The sequence below is a fragment of the Magallana gigas genome, chromosome 7 (genome assembly GCF_963853765.1).
Source record: "Magallana gigas chromosome 7, xbMagGiga1.1, whole genome shotgun sequence".
NCBI lineage: Eukaryota > Metazoa > Mollusca > Bivalvia > Ostreida > Ostreidae > Magallana > Magallana gigas.
The window spans coordinates 50,611,685-50,627,483 of record NC_088859.1 but is presented as its reverse complement, the minus strand read 5'-3'; the positions used below and the strand labels follow the sequence as shown (position 1 = coordinate 50,627,483).

General features: G+C 33.8%; 2 protein-coding genes across 2 annotated transcripts in view; one reads left to right on the top strand and one right to left on the bottom strand.

Moving 5' to 3' along the window:
- The first annotated feature begins 5 nt into the window (after positions 1-5).
- Positions 6-4,306, top strand: LOC105336484 (multiple inositol polyphosphate phosphatase 1). Its single transcript, XM_011440830.4, has 4 exons — positions 6-802; positions 1,388-1,512; positions 2,205-2,320; positions 2,694-4,306. The coding sequence occupies exons 1-4, from the start codon at positions 37-39 to the stop codon at positions 3,088-3,090; spliced, it is 1,404 nt and encodes a 467-aa protein (XP_011439132.3). The 5' UTR covers positions 6-36; the 3' UTR covers positions 3,091-4,306.
- Positions 4,307-7,628: 3,322 nt separating this feature from the next.
- Positions 7,629-15,799, bottom strand: part of LOC105327715 (uncharacterized) — a 45,423-nt gene continuing 37,252 nt past the window's right edge. The window contains exons 8-11 of the mRNA XM_066066920.1: positions 9,930-11,972; positions 9,672-9,828; positions 8,898-8,983; positions 7,629-8,626 (exon numbers count right to left, since the gene is read on the bottom strand). Of these exons, the coding sequence (XP_065922992.1) occupies positions 8,461-8,626; positions 8,898-8,983; positions 9,672-9,828; positions 9,930-11,972 (2,452 nt within the window). The 3' untranslated portion in view covers positions 7,629-8,460. The remainder of the gene's footprint in view (positions 8,627-8,897; positions 8,984-9,671; positions 9,829-9,929; positions 11,973-15,799) is intronic.

The following is a 15,799-nucleotide window of genomic DNA, read 5'->3' as shown; positions in this document are numbered from 1 at the left end:
ATATCTGTACGAGCTAACTCGCACCAGCGATCCAAGATGTCAGCGTTCTTGAGGCTGAAACTGTCTCAGATGATAATGATGATATTTGTTTTTTATTTAATGATTTTAGAATGTTTGAGCCCAGCTCATGCTTTATCATCGTTTAGGACGCCTAGCTATTCTACAAAGACTCCGTACTTCTGGGTTAACGACGAAAAGGAAACTATAGCTCTTGATTCTGAGACGTGGTTTGAGTATGGTGAAAAGACATGCCAAATTATTCATTTAAACGCTGTCTTTCGCCACGGTGCTAGGTTTCCTAGTCTGAAATGGATCAAAAGAATGACTACTCTGCATGAAAAGTTAGTAGAAAATGGCGTAGACGAACGATATCCTTTTCTAAAGGCTTGGAAAAACCCCTTTCCTGAGAAGAGTGATAAAATCATAGCTGAATTAGGCGAACAAGAACAAGAAATGTTGGGCGAAAGGTTTGCTCACAGATTTAATTTACTATTTGATGAAGACATGGATAGTATTCGAGTTGTGTCTTCTAGTAAACAAAGAAGCTATGCTAGCAGTCTATCATTTTACACTGGATTGTCACAAACTGTTTTTGGGGAAGCAGACAAGACAATGGAACCAACAGTAAACGATATTGAGATGAGATTTCATGACAATTGTGTTCATTTTGCTGAATCTGTAGACAAAAATAAAACGGCAACCAATGAATACTCAAAATTTAAATATGGACCAGAAGTAGATGTGATTGCCAAGAAGCTGACAGATGTTCTACATTTACCCGAGAAGGCTGCTGTTACACCAGGTAGACAGTGAACCTGTCTTTCAGTAAATACACACCATACATTAGTTATGTAATAGGAAAGGAGGAATATTAAAAACATATGGCTAGACTGGGAATTGAACCTGGGACCCCTGTAACTCTAGTCAGGAGCTCTACCACTGAGCTACCCAGGCCGATATCCACAGTTCATATAGCCCCAGCTACTACAGTTACACATTTCCATATTAAGTTTTCATGTATACTGATACCCCTATGCCAAGTTTTAATTAACAGTCACAAAAAGTCTAAAAAGACACAAGTTTATCTAACTATTTAAATTTTAGGTAAAATATATCATGATGTAGTACATGGTTTTCATAAACAAAACCTGAAATGATGAAAACTATGTAAAAGGTTATACAATAGTTTAACAAATGTGATATATATGTTCAATATATAAATGAAAACTTTTCAATGCATGGTCAGTAAACTAGGTACATGCACTGTAAATTAGCTTGTGGACATAAAATAGATATTTAGCTGCAAGTTCTGAGTTTTTAAACAACACTGCTTGGGAAGATCTTGAACCCTTTTTATCTCTTAAATTTATTGTGTCCATTGTTGTAGATGATCTGAATACAATTCACCAGTTGTGTGCTTTTGAGGAGGCTTTGACTGACGCAGGGTCAGAGTGGTGTCAGTTTCTGGACCAGGAAAGTCTGGAGGTCATCCAGTACATGAACGACCTGAAGGTCAGTACAGAGTTGTCTTAATTAATGGGGTCACAGTAACCAACTAAAATCCCCCACCAAATATTTAATTTTTGAACTTGTATATCTTTCAGACTGATAACTTATAGTTATTTATCTTTTCAATTCTCTTATATAAATGAAACCATGTCTGTTTTATTGACTGATCAGACAATGGAACAATAGAATAAAAGACTGGGCTATTATCAAATTTAATTTTGCTTGATTTTCCAATTGTACTCTGAACCATAAATTTCAAAATGAGAGATAGGTATGGGAAGCATTGTTTTCTGTTTGTGGGGGAAGGAGGATCATAAGATTTCATTTGAATTCCAATAATTGACAAAAGGGCACGGTGTAAAAAAAGTCTTTCTCAAACTTTAATAAAATTAATAAGAGATGATAGTAAATGGCAGTTTATATTTTTTGCAATTTTTTTTCTTCAGATTTTTACCAAAAACTCCACCCCTAAAACTCATTCTATTAATATTAATAGAGAAGAAACATTAACAATCTATTGAATATTTCTTTTTTTATGATTAAAACAGTTACATGTATACAGTACATTAAGAAACATTTTAGCAGGGTGCATTAAGCTGAATTTAGCCGTTTGTTTTTAATGTTTATCATTTGAGTTACTTTTTATAATTTGTCCAATGAGAGAAGACTGATAATCCTTTGTTTCTAATCTGTAGCAATATTGGAAAAAGATGTACGGGCATGACATTTCTTCTGCCATGAGTTGTCCTCTCTTGAGTCGTATTTTTACCACACTGGATAAAGTGATTCAGGCCAACAATGCTGATGATGAGTGAGTCATGTGTTGTTTTGTATGGTTTTCTTCTTTTTATTTATGAAAACAGTCTGATAATGATTAAATCCTCAGACTCATCAATTTTTATTAAATTTAAAAAAAAAAGAAGTTTTGTTTGGTGTTTGCAAGTCAAGACTTAATGTTGATGACAATGCAAGTTTCTCTCACCCCTCCCTTTGATTTTATTCTTTAAGATAAAGTAAGTGTCTCTTTATTTGTGGGAATAGTTTGTATACATATTATCATATTGTATTTCCTTATGGATAAATATCTACTGGCTAATTTATATTTTCTACACCTGGTATTTGTTTTAAGAAAACAGTGATAAACACTGAACTGTTGACATGCCATCTTTCTGTGTTTTCTGCAGCTATGCCGCGGCTGAGTTTGGATTTGGTCATGCGGAGACTCTGGCTCCTCTCTATGCTTCTCTCGGACTTTTTAAAGATGAGCCACAGCTAAAGGCAGACAATTTCAAGCTCCACCTCAACAGGAAGTTCCGTGCCAGCAGAGTGCTGCCGTTCTCAGCTAATTTCGCCATGGCGTTGTACCAGTGCGACTCAGGAGAAGACAACAATGACTACCTAGAGTATGTTGTCAAGTTTTATGTAAACGAAAAAACAGTAGACATTCCAGCATGTGGGAAACAAGTGTGTCCTTATAAGGAAGGCAGGGAGTTCTACAAGAATCAAGTGGATAACTGCGAGTTCCACAAAATGTGTAGAAACCCTGAGCCAAAAGAAAATTCAGAGCACGATGAGCTATAACAAATGCTTCATATCGACAATACAGAATGCGAGGAGGTCATTGAACGGTGCTGAAACTCAGGATACATACCACATTACATGGAGCAATTATATTGCTTCATTTGAAATACATACTAGATAATATTCATCATCTCTGTGATAATCATAGTATTTTTACGAAGTCATTAAATAAGGACAAAGTTCCAGTAGTATTAAAAGCCCAAAAGATGATAACTCATAATTTTCAGCTTTTTTTGGAGTAGGTTCAGCCCAATCAGCCATCTTTTATTTTGAAACCTTCTACTACGTGTACTTTGTCATTCCTCGTCTCCATATCAGCTGATCATCATTTGCCTTGTTGATGTCAGACCTTAACCTTTAACCCTTTTCTATGCTGTTTATTAGTATTATGAACAGACAATGTTTCAATAATAAGACCCTAAAGAACCTCTGAATATAGCCTCTTACAATATGAAGCTACATCTATTTGCATGACACAGGAATCTAAATTGAATTTGTTACATTATGTAGTTGTTTCAGTGCATAACTGTCTATAGATCTGATGTTTGATAATGACATGAACAATTATGGTTTTGTACTTTGGAATACAGTATAATCAGGGTTTTTTTCTGCAAGGGGCTAAATTTGCAATATTGTATTAAATACAGAAAAATGTGTAGAATAAATAGTGTGTGTTTCATCAGTCCAGAAAGTGATAAAATTAAAACTGCACAAATACAAATTCTTGATTCAAATGAAAGCCAAATACATGTGTATGTTCACAAATAAATTGGAAAGGAAATAGTAAAAGCAGTTTGTATCTGGTTGTGTGTACCAATCTCCTTCACTTCTACGTAACTGAACGCCTGGTAATGATCAACATTAACAAGTTATTCATTATTTATAAGCACAAGTTGTGCAATGGTTGTAAAGTATGGTTATGTTTTAAAGATTTAAGAGTATTGAACTTATTTTCAGAATTTGTCGTACTCTCAATCAATCCTGTGTTCATGGAAAATTGTGAAGAGAAATTCCTGATCGAATATTCTTGAAATGATTTTAATCTTCTTCTTTTTTTACACACATTGTTATTTGTTTTTAGATAATTTAATTTAATGTTTTAGAAAATGGTTTACTGTTTAATTTTGTTTATACAATTTGAAGATGTTGCATTTTATTGAATTTAAAGTTACAGAGCAATTTTTTGCAATGCTAGAAGGATAAATTATCTACAATCTGTTTTTGTTGGCATTGTTTGTTTCTTGTTTGTTTAATGGGCTCTTGAGAGTTTATTATTGGAGTTGATGCTAATTAGGCATTACCGATTTCTTTAAAAGAAGATGGGTGAATAAGGCGTGTAAACTGCCTATATGGGGATAGATATGATACTATAAAATTAAAATTTCAACAAATCTCATAATTTTTTTTTTCTAAATTATTGAAAACAATGTATATTTACCATAACATCGATTTATAACTTTTAATTATGTTAAATATTTAGAATAGGTTGATTTAAACTGGCGTATGTGTGTCAAAACCTCCAAATAGTGTCATTTTTAGAACTGCAATGCCTTTTCTTTGATAGACTGGGTCTCGGCTCCATATTTTTGTCATAGTCTATATAAGGTTTAAAGGAAATCAAACCGATTTCAGTTAACAAAAACGTGGAGAGTTGACCCACTATACTTTAAAAATGTCATTTTGTATCCCAACAATTGAACGTTATCGAAAAATACTACAAGTCCGTAAATTCGTGGTTGAAGTTGCATTTAGCATATAACAATGAAGTTTGTTGTGACTGAAATGGCTCAGTGGTTAAAGCACCAGACATTAGGTAACATTATAGAGCTATGGTTTTTAGGTACGGGTTCGATACCACCAAAACTTTAGAATTTTTTTTTCTTATCGTTTGTTAAAATATTGGAAACTGAATATAGTTAGAAATTGTGCTTTTGTAAACTTGTAATGTAACATCATCTAATATATTTGGTTGGAAAAAAATAATTTGAAATTGTTTTTTACGACAAAACCAAATGGGCATTGGCGCTATCTTGTTCCCCCATCTTCTTTATTGCAGAAGCTAGTGCACTCCAAGGAAACTAATGTTGGTAAGTTAGTGTTCAAACACAGCAACTCATTTTTATACTCTTTTTGTGGAACCAACCAACACTTAGAGAACTGTCTTTAGATAAACAAAAATAACACATATATGTATTAAAGAATGTTTTATTTAATATTTTACGTGGATATGTCAGTTAAGAAAATAATCCTTGTTATTCCATACAATATTAGCAATATACATGATAATGTGTATGTCCAACGTTGACAAAACGCGGGTATGTATTTTTTAAATACCTTCATATCCTGCGTGAATCACCAAAGAAAGCATTTTATTGTTTAAACGTCCTTCAAAATACATGTACCTTTTAGTGTTTAATCTTCTAAAAGTGACATTCATAGCAGGGAATAAATTAATTACTAACTATATGAATATATAGTAGTACCCAAAAGTCTATGAAGTCCATGATATGCATGTACCTGTACTCTGTATGAAAAGATCAACAGAATGAACTCGACGTAAGATGTTTTCTGCATGGTGATGGTTCGTTATGGTTCCAAGATGTTAATTAAGGAAAAGAACAAACTCGGACCACTTCAGATGTCTGGATAAAAATAGAGATGCGGGGTGGAGCGATTAGAGCGGTCTGGTATCTGATCAGACCTGGGGTAATATTTTATATACTAGGTACAACCATAGATCATATAAAACCCATAATTTGTCATTGTTGATGTAATAAATCACGTACAATCTGACTGTACAGTTAGGTATGGTTAAGGAGGCGGATGGTCAACAAAGTACCCGTCAGATTGGACTTAAAAAATTAAATACATGGTAATCATCCATATATTTTAGATTAAGAGTTTGGATATTTTTCTATATCTTTATACAGAATTCTTTATCAGATAGAGATCAATATAATCGAAATATAGCCACAACCTCCCATCTCACTTGTGATGTGATTTCTAAGTGCTTTTATATACTTGACTGTAAAATGGCCATTCATGTGACCTCTACAGATTAAATTTTACAAAACCTACTCCCTGTCTATTCGAAGAATTAATATTTCTAAATGTGTGCCTCTGTAATTTAATGGATTTGTTTATTCATCGCCAACTGAATGCAAGTTTCGAAACACTTCTCCTTTTCTGCCCAGTGGTGCAGCTTCACGTGACGCATTTAGGGCGTACTGTACCAGCATTCTAAAGGATAGTGTCTTCCCACAAATGTTTATTTAAAAATAAGATTTGGTATTACGGCTTCTTTTAAGTACTCATAACACCAAATTTTATCTTTAAATAAACAATTGTTGGAACACAATGGAAAAGCTAATTATCGAAAACTTGTAAGGAGTTATTTTGCATCATATGTTAATATTTCGTGCTTGCAAGTATCATAAGACCAGAAAAAAAAAACCCCACCCAAAATATGTTGCCGTATTATAGAAAAATATTATTTCGATTTGAATTATTTTACAATTATGTTAAGTTGCATTTTGTTGAATGTTTCCTGACCTCTTTGATTTTCTGAATTAACTAGAATACATGTACATATGAAAGTTCTAGTTGCTTGTCTGTTGGCTTCCTTTTATCTTAACTAGAATACATTTTATCGAAAATTTCTCCCTGATTTTCTTTTCTGAGAATTTAGAAACACTAAGAACCATTCAAATGGAGAGTGACGGAAGGAGACGCCATCTGTTTCGACAGAGGAGTTTTCATACTACAAAAAATAGCTATACATTAATGAGTTAAATTTGGTGTCCGGATAGGGCCATTTGCGGTAGCGCGACATCGCGTTCCGATAAACGCGCCGTCTCGCTAACACACAACACGCCCCGGACACCATAGCTTAACTTCTAAAATGTGTCGAATTCAGCAATAAAACTTTTTAAAAGATGTGACGATGAGCAGTTTTCCATCCTTGATCAATATTGTCATTATATATACAAGTGTCCGAAATTTTGTGAACATATTACATGTTTAATCAAATCTTTTATTGAAATATTAGGTACAAATATACTTTTAAAAATTATGATAAATTGCTGATAATTTTGTTTGTTTATAGCCTTTCAAACAATATTTTTTTGGTAAATTACATGTATATCGTACCGGGGTATGTTGATCATGCACTGCAGATTTCTGAGTGTAACCGAATGCTTGGGTGGGTACACGTTACAAAAATAAATAATGTGAATGATTTACCCGTACAAATACAAATATCAATCTATTGCATATATATAGTTTTCCATTTATAATTTCGATAGGCCCGAATAATTCTGGAGAATGACATCATCAATTTTTACCAACAACTGTCTGTTTGGTTACCATCGTTTACCTACCTCCAAAAAAAAAATAATGAGTTGCCTCCGAGATAGGTACTTAGTATATTTCCAGATGACAGAAATATATTTTAAATACATTTTCAGCCCAAACTTATATCTAGGATTTCTTTTTAAAACGCGCCACTGGTTCACGTATAGCAGTCTTTTTTAAAGATATATCTGTTGAAGGAAAAGAGCATTACATATAAAATAAATTCAATTGTTTTGCATTTCATTGACAAAATGACAACACTTAAAGCCTGCACATTGGTGTTCCAAAAGAAAAATTTAATAATGACAACACTTTCACAGCTATAACAAAATGACAAAATAACACTTTGCAGATGAAATCGGTACATAAATTATATACATATTATATATATTGCATATGATAAGATAGTGGAATTTTAAACAAAAGTGGTTAATACAGGCACAAAAACTCACCAAACAAATGACAGCCTAAAGCATAAAAAACAACAATATCAATATATTCCAGTTATAATGACAACTGATAAGAAATAAAGTTACTTCGACATGAGTATTTATGGCAACGTATATAATATGTATACTCCTCCTAAAGTAATACATATAGAACACAATTATGCTGTTGAATGCTTATCAAGTTAGTTCAAAGAACACAATAAATATAACATGATTTTATCTCCGTAGTAGTAATTGCACATAGAAAATAAAATTCATTCACAATTGTCTTTACTGGCAGTGTTGTGTGTAAGACATCTTCCCATTACTAGTAACATCAATCATGAAACAACGTTTCTTACTGGATCATGTAGACTTGAATGACACCAACCAGTGAGCTAGGTTTCTATCCAGTCAAACTTTGCCAGTTCGATCAAGGGTTAACGTAGAGAGGAGCGGGACAGAAACCCTTGACTTGGAAAGATGTGTGTAAGAGGGTGTATATCTAGTTAGGTGGCCAGTATCACCAAGACCTGCAGTCACTGAGTAGGAGAGGGTAAGTATGGCAACTGAAAACTTCAGCTGATTCCTAGAGTTTATAATGACCATTCGGCTCCTTGTACCTACGGTTTGCATTGTAGTCAGGGTTCCTGAAGGTAGCCACGTCCTCTGAATCACCAATGTTTAGTCCTCTATTAGTGTGACCATTCATTTCAAGTTCCATCTCTTTCACTTTAGATCGCTTGTGCATCTTTCTGATGTGGAATATAATATCTTCATGTATTATGTGTTTGTTACATTTGAAGTTATTCAATTGTTTTATACGTAAAAAGATAACCTCGTAAGTTTTATGGCCTTTTTCTTACTTAATTGATTATTGCAATAAAGTATCTGTCGATGGAATTAAAAAAACATATTCATATTAACATTTTCATCAATGGACAAGATAGACACTGGGGATTCAAATATCTAAAGTATGGATATATGAGTTTATAATAGGGTAAAATAACTTGGACAATAACTGACCTTTTGTAGTGCCAGACGCCGACGGAGGTGATTACTAAGACCAACAAGATGGCCGCTACCACGCCAACCAACAGACCAGTATTGTTCTACAACAGAAAGGTATGCAGTTGATATTTTCCTTCCTAAAGTAACAATTGTAAAGTACAAAGTCGAATCCGCAGGACTTTGAAGTTAAATACATTACCGAATCCGAATGTTGTTGAATCATGCAGGCACATATTTACGTCATTACCAGATTGGACATGTTTTAATGTATTTTTTATGATGTTGGATATATAACGACTAATTTATAGGGAAAACCTACATACAGGTGTAAATAAATAGAGTTACGCTTGATACATTTAATAATTATTTTAAAGGATTGCGCAAGATTTATTATTAATTCAATAACAGGTGACACCTTAATGTCCGACGGTCAAGGTCTAATTTAAACTAAAAACCGAAAGCCAATGTCACTCGAAATAAGTCATTTTTACACGGTGACAGTATAATAAAACACGAAGTCAATTACGTAAGATGCAATATCCTTCTTTTTGTAATGCAGAAATTTTGGCAGGGATTTTACGATCTTCCTTTGCATTCAGAGTACTAGTATCTTATATCAAGGAATGAGGCATATGAAATAAAAATAATTTTTATCTTTTTTTTAACTCATTAGTTCTTAAAGCTCGCTCTGATGCTTTGTCCTTTTTCTTTGAATATTGCTATAAAATTAACTCAGAATAAATGCATAAAAATTGATAGATATTTGCATGCCAAATAATATGTACATACTTTATCAGAATCAACGGCTTTTTTGTCTGTGGTTTCCGCCTGATATTCCTTTAGGTTAAACGTCTGAAGGGCGGACTTGACACTGTCCTTGACCTGATCATCTTCAAGGTCACATTGCGTGCAGCTATATGTATACAGGATCTTTGTGACCGGTTCTCTGAAATGATTGGTTTCAGAGTTTTATAATTCATGTGGTTGAGTTAAAATAATGAGGAAAAAAAATAAAAGCAATGATTGAAAGAATAAAAATTAACCTACTTGGTAATGTTATGTAAAACAGCAACTTGAATAAGTTTTATCTCCAAAAACTGAGAATCTACAGATTTAGGGTTCCGTTGATGGATGAGATTCAATATTTCTTTTTTGAGTTCATGAAGCTTGGCTTGTGAGACTTGACCTAGAACCAATATACTTCGACTTCCTTCTTCATTTTTATGAACTGTTGTAGTTGTGATGGTTATTCTTGGAGTAGTTCTCTTCATGAAAGGAGTTGTTGTTGGTGGTATGGCAGTTGTTTGCGAAGCTGTAGCTGTGGGTTTTGTGGTGGTTGTTTGGATAGTTGTCATTGGCGGTTTTGCAGTAGTTGATGGTGGAATGGTGGTTATTTTCATGAATGGTGTTGATTGTGTTGTTGATTTGGCAGTTGTTGATTGTTCCGGGGATAGTGTGGTGGTTGTTGGTGTAGTGGTTGTGGTTTTTAATGGTGTGGTTGTTGTTTGGGTGGTTGTTGTTGTTGGTTGGGTGTTGGTTGTTTTCGGTTTGGTGGTTGTTGTTGGAATGGTTGTTGTTGTTGGAGTGGTTTTTGTTGTTGTTGTTGGTGTGGTGGTTGTTGTTGGAGTGGTGGTTGTTGTTGGAATGGTTGTTGTTGTCAGTGTGGTGGTTGTTGTTGGAGTGGTTGTTGTTTTTGTCGGTGTGGTTGTTGTTGTAGTTGTCGTCGGTGTGGTGGTTGTTGGAGTGCTTGTTGTTGTCGTCGATTTGATGGTTGTTTTTACAGGTGTAGTTGTTGTTGTCGGTGGCTTGGTTGTGATTTTATATTTGGTAGTTGTTGTCAGTGTGGTGGTGATTGTTAGAGTGGTTGTTGTTGTAGGTGGAGTTGTTGTTGGAGTCGTTGTTGTTGTTGTTAAAGTCGTTGTTGTTGTAGGAGTAGTTTTTGTTGTTGAAGTCGTTGTTGCTGTTGGAGACGTTGTTGTTGTTGGAGAGGTTGTTGTTGTTGGAGAAATTGTTGTTGTTTGAGTGGTGGTTGTTGTGGGAGTCTTTGTTGTCGTGGGAGTGGTTGTTGTTGTGGGAGTTGTTGTTGTTGTGGGACTTGTTGTTGTTGTTGGAGTGGTTGTTGTTGTTGGTGTAGTAATAGTTGTTGTTGTTGTTAAAGTAGTTGTTGTGGGAGTGGTTGTTGTTGTTGTGGGAGTGTTTGTTGTTGTTGTTGGAGAGGTTGTTGTTGTTGTTGGAGTGGTTGTTGTTGTTGGAGTGGTTGTTGTTGTTGTTGGAGTGGTGGTTGTTGTTGGAGTGGTTATTGTTGGAGTGGTGGTTGTTGTTGGAGTGGTAGTTGTTGGAGTGGTTGTTGTTGTTGGAGTGGTGGTTGTTGTTGGAGTGGTTGTTGTTGGAGTGGTTGTTGTTGTGGGAGTGGTGGTTGTTGTGGGAGTGGTAGTTGTTGTTGGAGTGGTGGTTGTTGTTGGAGTGGTAGTTGTTGTTTTGGGAGTGGTTGTTGTTGTGGGAGTGGTGGTTGTTGTTGGAGTGGTTGTTGTTGTTGGAGTGGTAGTTGTTGTTGAAGTGGTGGTTGTTGTTGGAGTGGTAGTTGTTGGAGTGGTTGTTGTTGTTGGAGTGGTTGTTGTTGTTGGAGTGGTTGTTGTTGGAGTGGTTGTTGTTGTGGGAGTGGTGGTTGTTATGGGAGTGGTAGTTGTTGTTGGAGTGGTGGTTGTTGTTGGAGTGGTAGTTGTTGTTTTGGGAGTGGTTGTTGTTGTGGGAGTGGTTGTTGTTGTGGGAGTGGTAGTTGTTGTGGGAGTGGTGGTTGTTGTTGGAGTGGTTGTTGTTGGAGTGGTAGTTGTTGTGGGAGTGGTTGTTGTTGGAGTGGTAGTTGTTGGAGTGGTAGTTGTTGTGGAAGTGGATGTTGTTGGAGTGGTTGTTGTTGGTGTGGTGGTTGTTGTGGGAGTGGTGGTTGTTGTTGGAGTGGTTGTTGTTGTTGGTGTGGTGGTTGTTGTTGGAGGGGTGGTTCTTATTGTTGTTTTCAGTGTAGTTTGTGTTGATTTAATTGTTGTTGTTTTGGTGGTTGTTGTTGTCGTTGAAGTTTTCAGTGTGGTTTTAGTTAGTTCCGTTACATTCAAAGCTAGTTTGATTCTGAGAGGGTAAAAATAAACAAAGTATTATTTTAGCTACGTAATATTTAGCCACATATATACAAAGGCATACAGTTTCGTAGATGAAGGATCATTTTTTTATTTTAAGTAAATTATCCGTCATATCATTTTGTAAATATAGATAGATAAAAGAGTAAACAGAACACAGTTTAAAGAATAGATTTAGTCGCTGCATAGGATAGTTTTTCACCAATCTACTTATAAAAGGGAAGATGGAAAATGAATATAAAAACATATAAAACTAATTCTGAATATAGGTTTTTTGACACACCAAAGTTTTATTTATGGATCCGGCGATATAGAATATTTTTTGAAACATGATTTAACAAAACAGAGACCAATATCGGCTATCAATTATTTCATATGAATTCATTATGTATTTTTTCCAAGTGAAATGGGAAGAATTGTTTTGACGACAAACAGGGTATGTAAGGGCCTAAATCTAAATGTCAATTAATGTGTACAAATGTAATATTATTTTATTATATATTCTCAATTCTTTTTCTCAAAATCAAAGAAATGCTAGGTGTCTCTGCAATTTACAAAAAAGCTTAGTAAGTTTTCAACTTTTTTATGACTAATTTATGTGATTTAAATAAACCATAGTACAAGTGCTCTTATATAAGCAAAACACCAAATTGGCACAAATACAATTCACAAATCTTTTAAAATCTATACTCTATTCCCCATATTTTTCTATTTTATACCTCATATGTTTGTTCCCGGGGGTGGTGGTGACAGTCTGTACCGTGGGTCTGTTACCTCTGTAAGTGTAGCTAGTCACACCCAGATCGTCGTTACCGCCGGCATAATCGTAGTCAAAGGCGTGGACAGATATTTCAAACGTTGGCTAAAACATTACAGGTAACTTTAATAAACATGATAAGTCTAGAATATAGCTTAAACAATGAAATCAAAGAATGAACAGAACTCTTACCTGACCGTTAACGTTACTCCACCTGTAAGTATCATGACCACGTAGAGCATTAGCAAAAAGAAAGTGATGCGTGTCATCTACCCGGTCATCTTGATTATTTCCTTGACAAATCTGCCTATGAAAAGATAAATTAACATTTTCGTTTAGCTGAAGCGCTGTTTGCAATTATAATCTATATCAAATCAAAACAAAACATCAAAGGTATATATGTTAAGGACAAGTTATATATTATTAACTTAAATGTAAACAATTTATAAACCGATTCGCATGCCCATGGCATTATTCTAATACAAATGTATGTAAATTTTACCCCTGTGTCGGAGATAGAGGCTGTAGACAGATCTGGAAGTAGACATCACACTCATGACAACCCCACAATCCATCACAGCCACAGTCTTGATCCCTGTTGTACTCCAGTAACCGGACCGATACGTCATAGTCTCCCATTGCTATCTAAAATTGATCAAATGAACGTGTAATCCATACATGATTGAACAGCTAATCGGAGAATTGAATTTAACAACGCACATAAAGTTAAACAATATGATATCAATATACTGTTCATCAACGCATTTCAATGTCATGTAATCAGCAATATGAGATCAAAATATCACCAACCTTTTTTGATGGTGGATATATATGGGGAACATCTTCTTATGAAAATGGTTATTTTGTATAGATTTCAACCAAAACTCAACTCAAATTATGCAATCACATTTTAAATCAAAACAATGTACTGTACTTAAATTTTTTTTTTTTTTTTTTTTTTTTTTTTTTTTACAATCTTTGATTAACATTTCAAAATCAAGTAACCCCAACAAGACATTACAACGTAAATAAGACAACGAATAAAAGAAAAATGTTTATTGTTTGTATACAAAAAAAAAATAAATGATTAAAACCAATTGTGCGAAGTAAAGAATTTTGGTAACCTGATTTTTGGAATATTGATATTTTTTATAGTTGATTTTTTACAGCCTTTTTTTTCTGTTGTCTTGATTCAATTGTTTTACGTATCATTTGATATTTCCTAATTTTATTATTTTACTGCGGAAATGAAAGGAAATTTAAACTGACTTGGTGAGCATAGAGTAACAAACGTTATCATATACTTATCGGTCAATCTTGTTTAGAAATCTCAGTTTTGTAGATAATACAATAGTATTCTGTTTCCTTTTTTTTCTTTTAATTCAGTAATTGAAGATTATGACAAAGTTTTAAATACAATGTTGCTCTAAGAAAAGACAGAAATAATATCAAAGTACCGAAGAACTGACGGGAGTTGATTTTGTCGATGTTTATTTATTTTAAAATCAATGATATGTTATTTTGCATGACAAGTACATGTAGTTTCTAATTTGAATTACGCACATTTTTATAATTTGAAATTTTGGACTTTTTCGACAAGAATATCGAGAAACCCCCATATAGATCATGTTAAATAATATTTAAAGATAAAATAATTCAATCAAACTATGTATCAGTAATAGAAATATTTCTCGAAAATTGTATGGATCCAAGCAATATTGAACTCTAGTCTCGTTCAACCAAACGCTCGGCTGACACCGTAAATCTCCGACAAGGATTTACGGAGACAGCCGAGCGTCGAGTTGAACGAGACTACATGTATATTGAAATCTGGCGTAGGAATACATACGACTACAAAAAGTATTTAAATTGTTCGTACCATTTAAAATCTGACTATTTTCAAGGTATTTATAAATAAGTTTACTTGAAAAACAATGCTTTAGCATACATTACATCGAATTTATCAATTATTTTCAAGAACTAAGTCTTGTCAGCAGCAATGATTTGTGCTGAGGTCCAAACACTGTTTCACGTTCGGTTTGTCTGAGTAACTGCATAGGAGAGTTGATTAAAATCAGCTCCCAAAAATCAGTCGAATAAATCGTATATTATGTTTTAAAACTTTCCCTTGCTTGGTTGCGTCTGAATGACTTGCTTTTTTTTAAATCAAAAAACTGTTGATTTGATATTAGCATTGAAAAAAAAAAATTGTTGATTGTGTATATTTACCTGTAAATTGCATGTATATATCCATATAATTAACAAAACATAAGATATGTTCCTCATTGTGTCCGTCCGTTACAATACCAAATGGTGAGATGTTGATTACGAAACACAAACAAAAATCGGACCACTTCAGATGTGTAGATAACGGGGGAGGGACGACCCCATTAGATTTTACAAAATGATCAGGATCTGTAGGTCACAGGTACAAATTATGATATGGACATGGACATGGGATGGGTTAATCTTGATTTTAACAAGGCCAAAAACCAATATAAAAAGCGTTATTTTCCATTTTGGATATCAATTGTTTCATTTAATATTTTGATTGTTTTATGAATGTAAGTTATTTTAAAGTATATAGTTATCATTTACTAGTATCAGGTTTTACAATCCCCTTGAAATACCCATACATTTGACTAGAATAATGAACTAAAATATAGAACGGACAACATATTCATTGCTTAAACACTCCCCCTTTTATAATGTATTTAACCACAATTTTGATAATACGATAACAAATCATTGGAATAAACATTTGTTGTATTTAATTATTCCGTTATTAAATAGATGATATGATAGATCCCTTGATTTCATATATTTATTTATCCAAAATCAGAGCAATTAAAGTCTGATAAACAACGGAGAAACAGTGGGTTAAAAGATAAGGGCAAAAACATCCATGCGTAAAACATGTCAGTATCCTGATTTTTAGAATATTAATATTTTACTGATTATCTTTACATATTTTATTACAGTAAATTCCATGTACTGATTTCATTTTTCTCACGTTAATAATATATAATGAA

What these genes read in the sequence shown, in the direction of transcription:
- LOC105336484 (XM_011440830.4), top strand. Translation starts at nt 37, where the DNA reads ATGTCAGCGTTCTTGAGGCTGAAACTGTCTCAGATGATAATGATGATA. An exon ending in GAAGGCTGCTGTTACACCAG is followed by an intron (nt 803 to 1,387) that starts GTAGACAGTGAA and finishes CCATTGTTGTAG; the next exon opens with ATGATCTGAATACAATTCAC. An exon ending in AGTACATGAACGACCTGAAG is followed by an intron (nt 1,513 to 2,204) that starts GTCAGTACAGAG and finishes TCTAATCTGTAG; the next exon opens with CAATATTGGAAAAAGATGTA.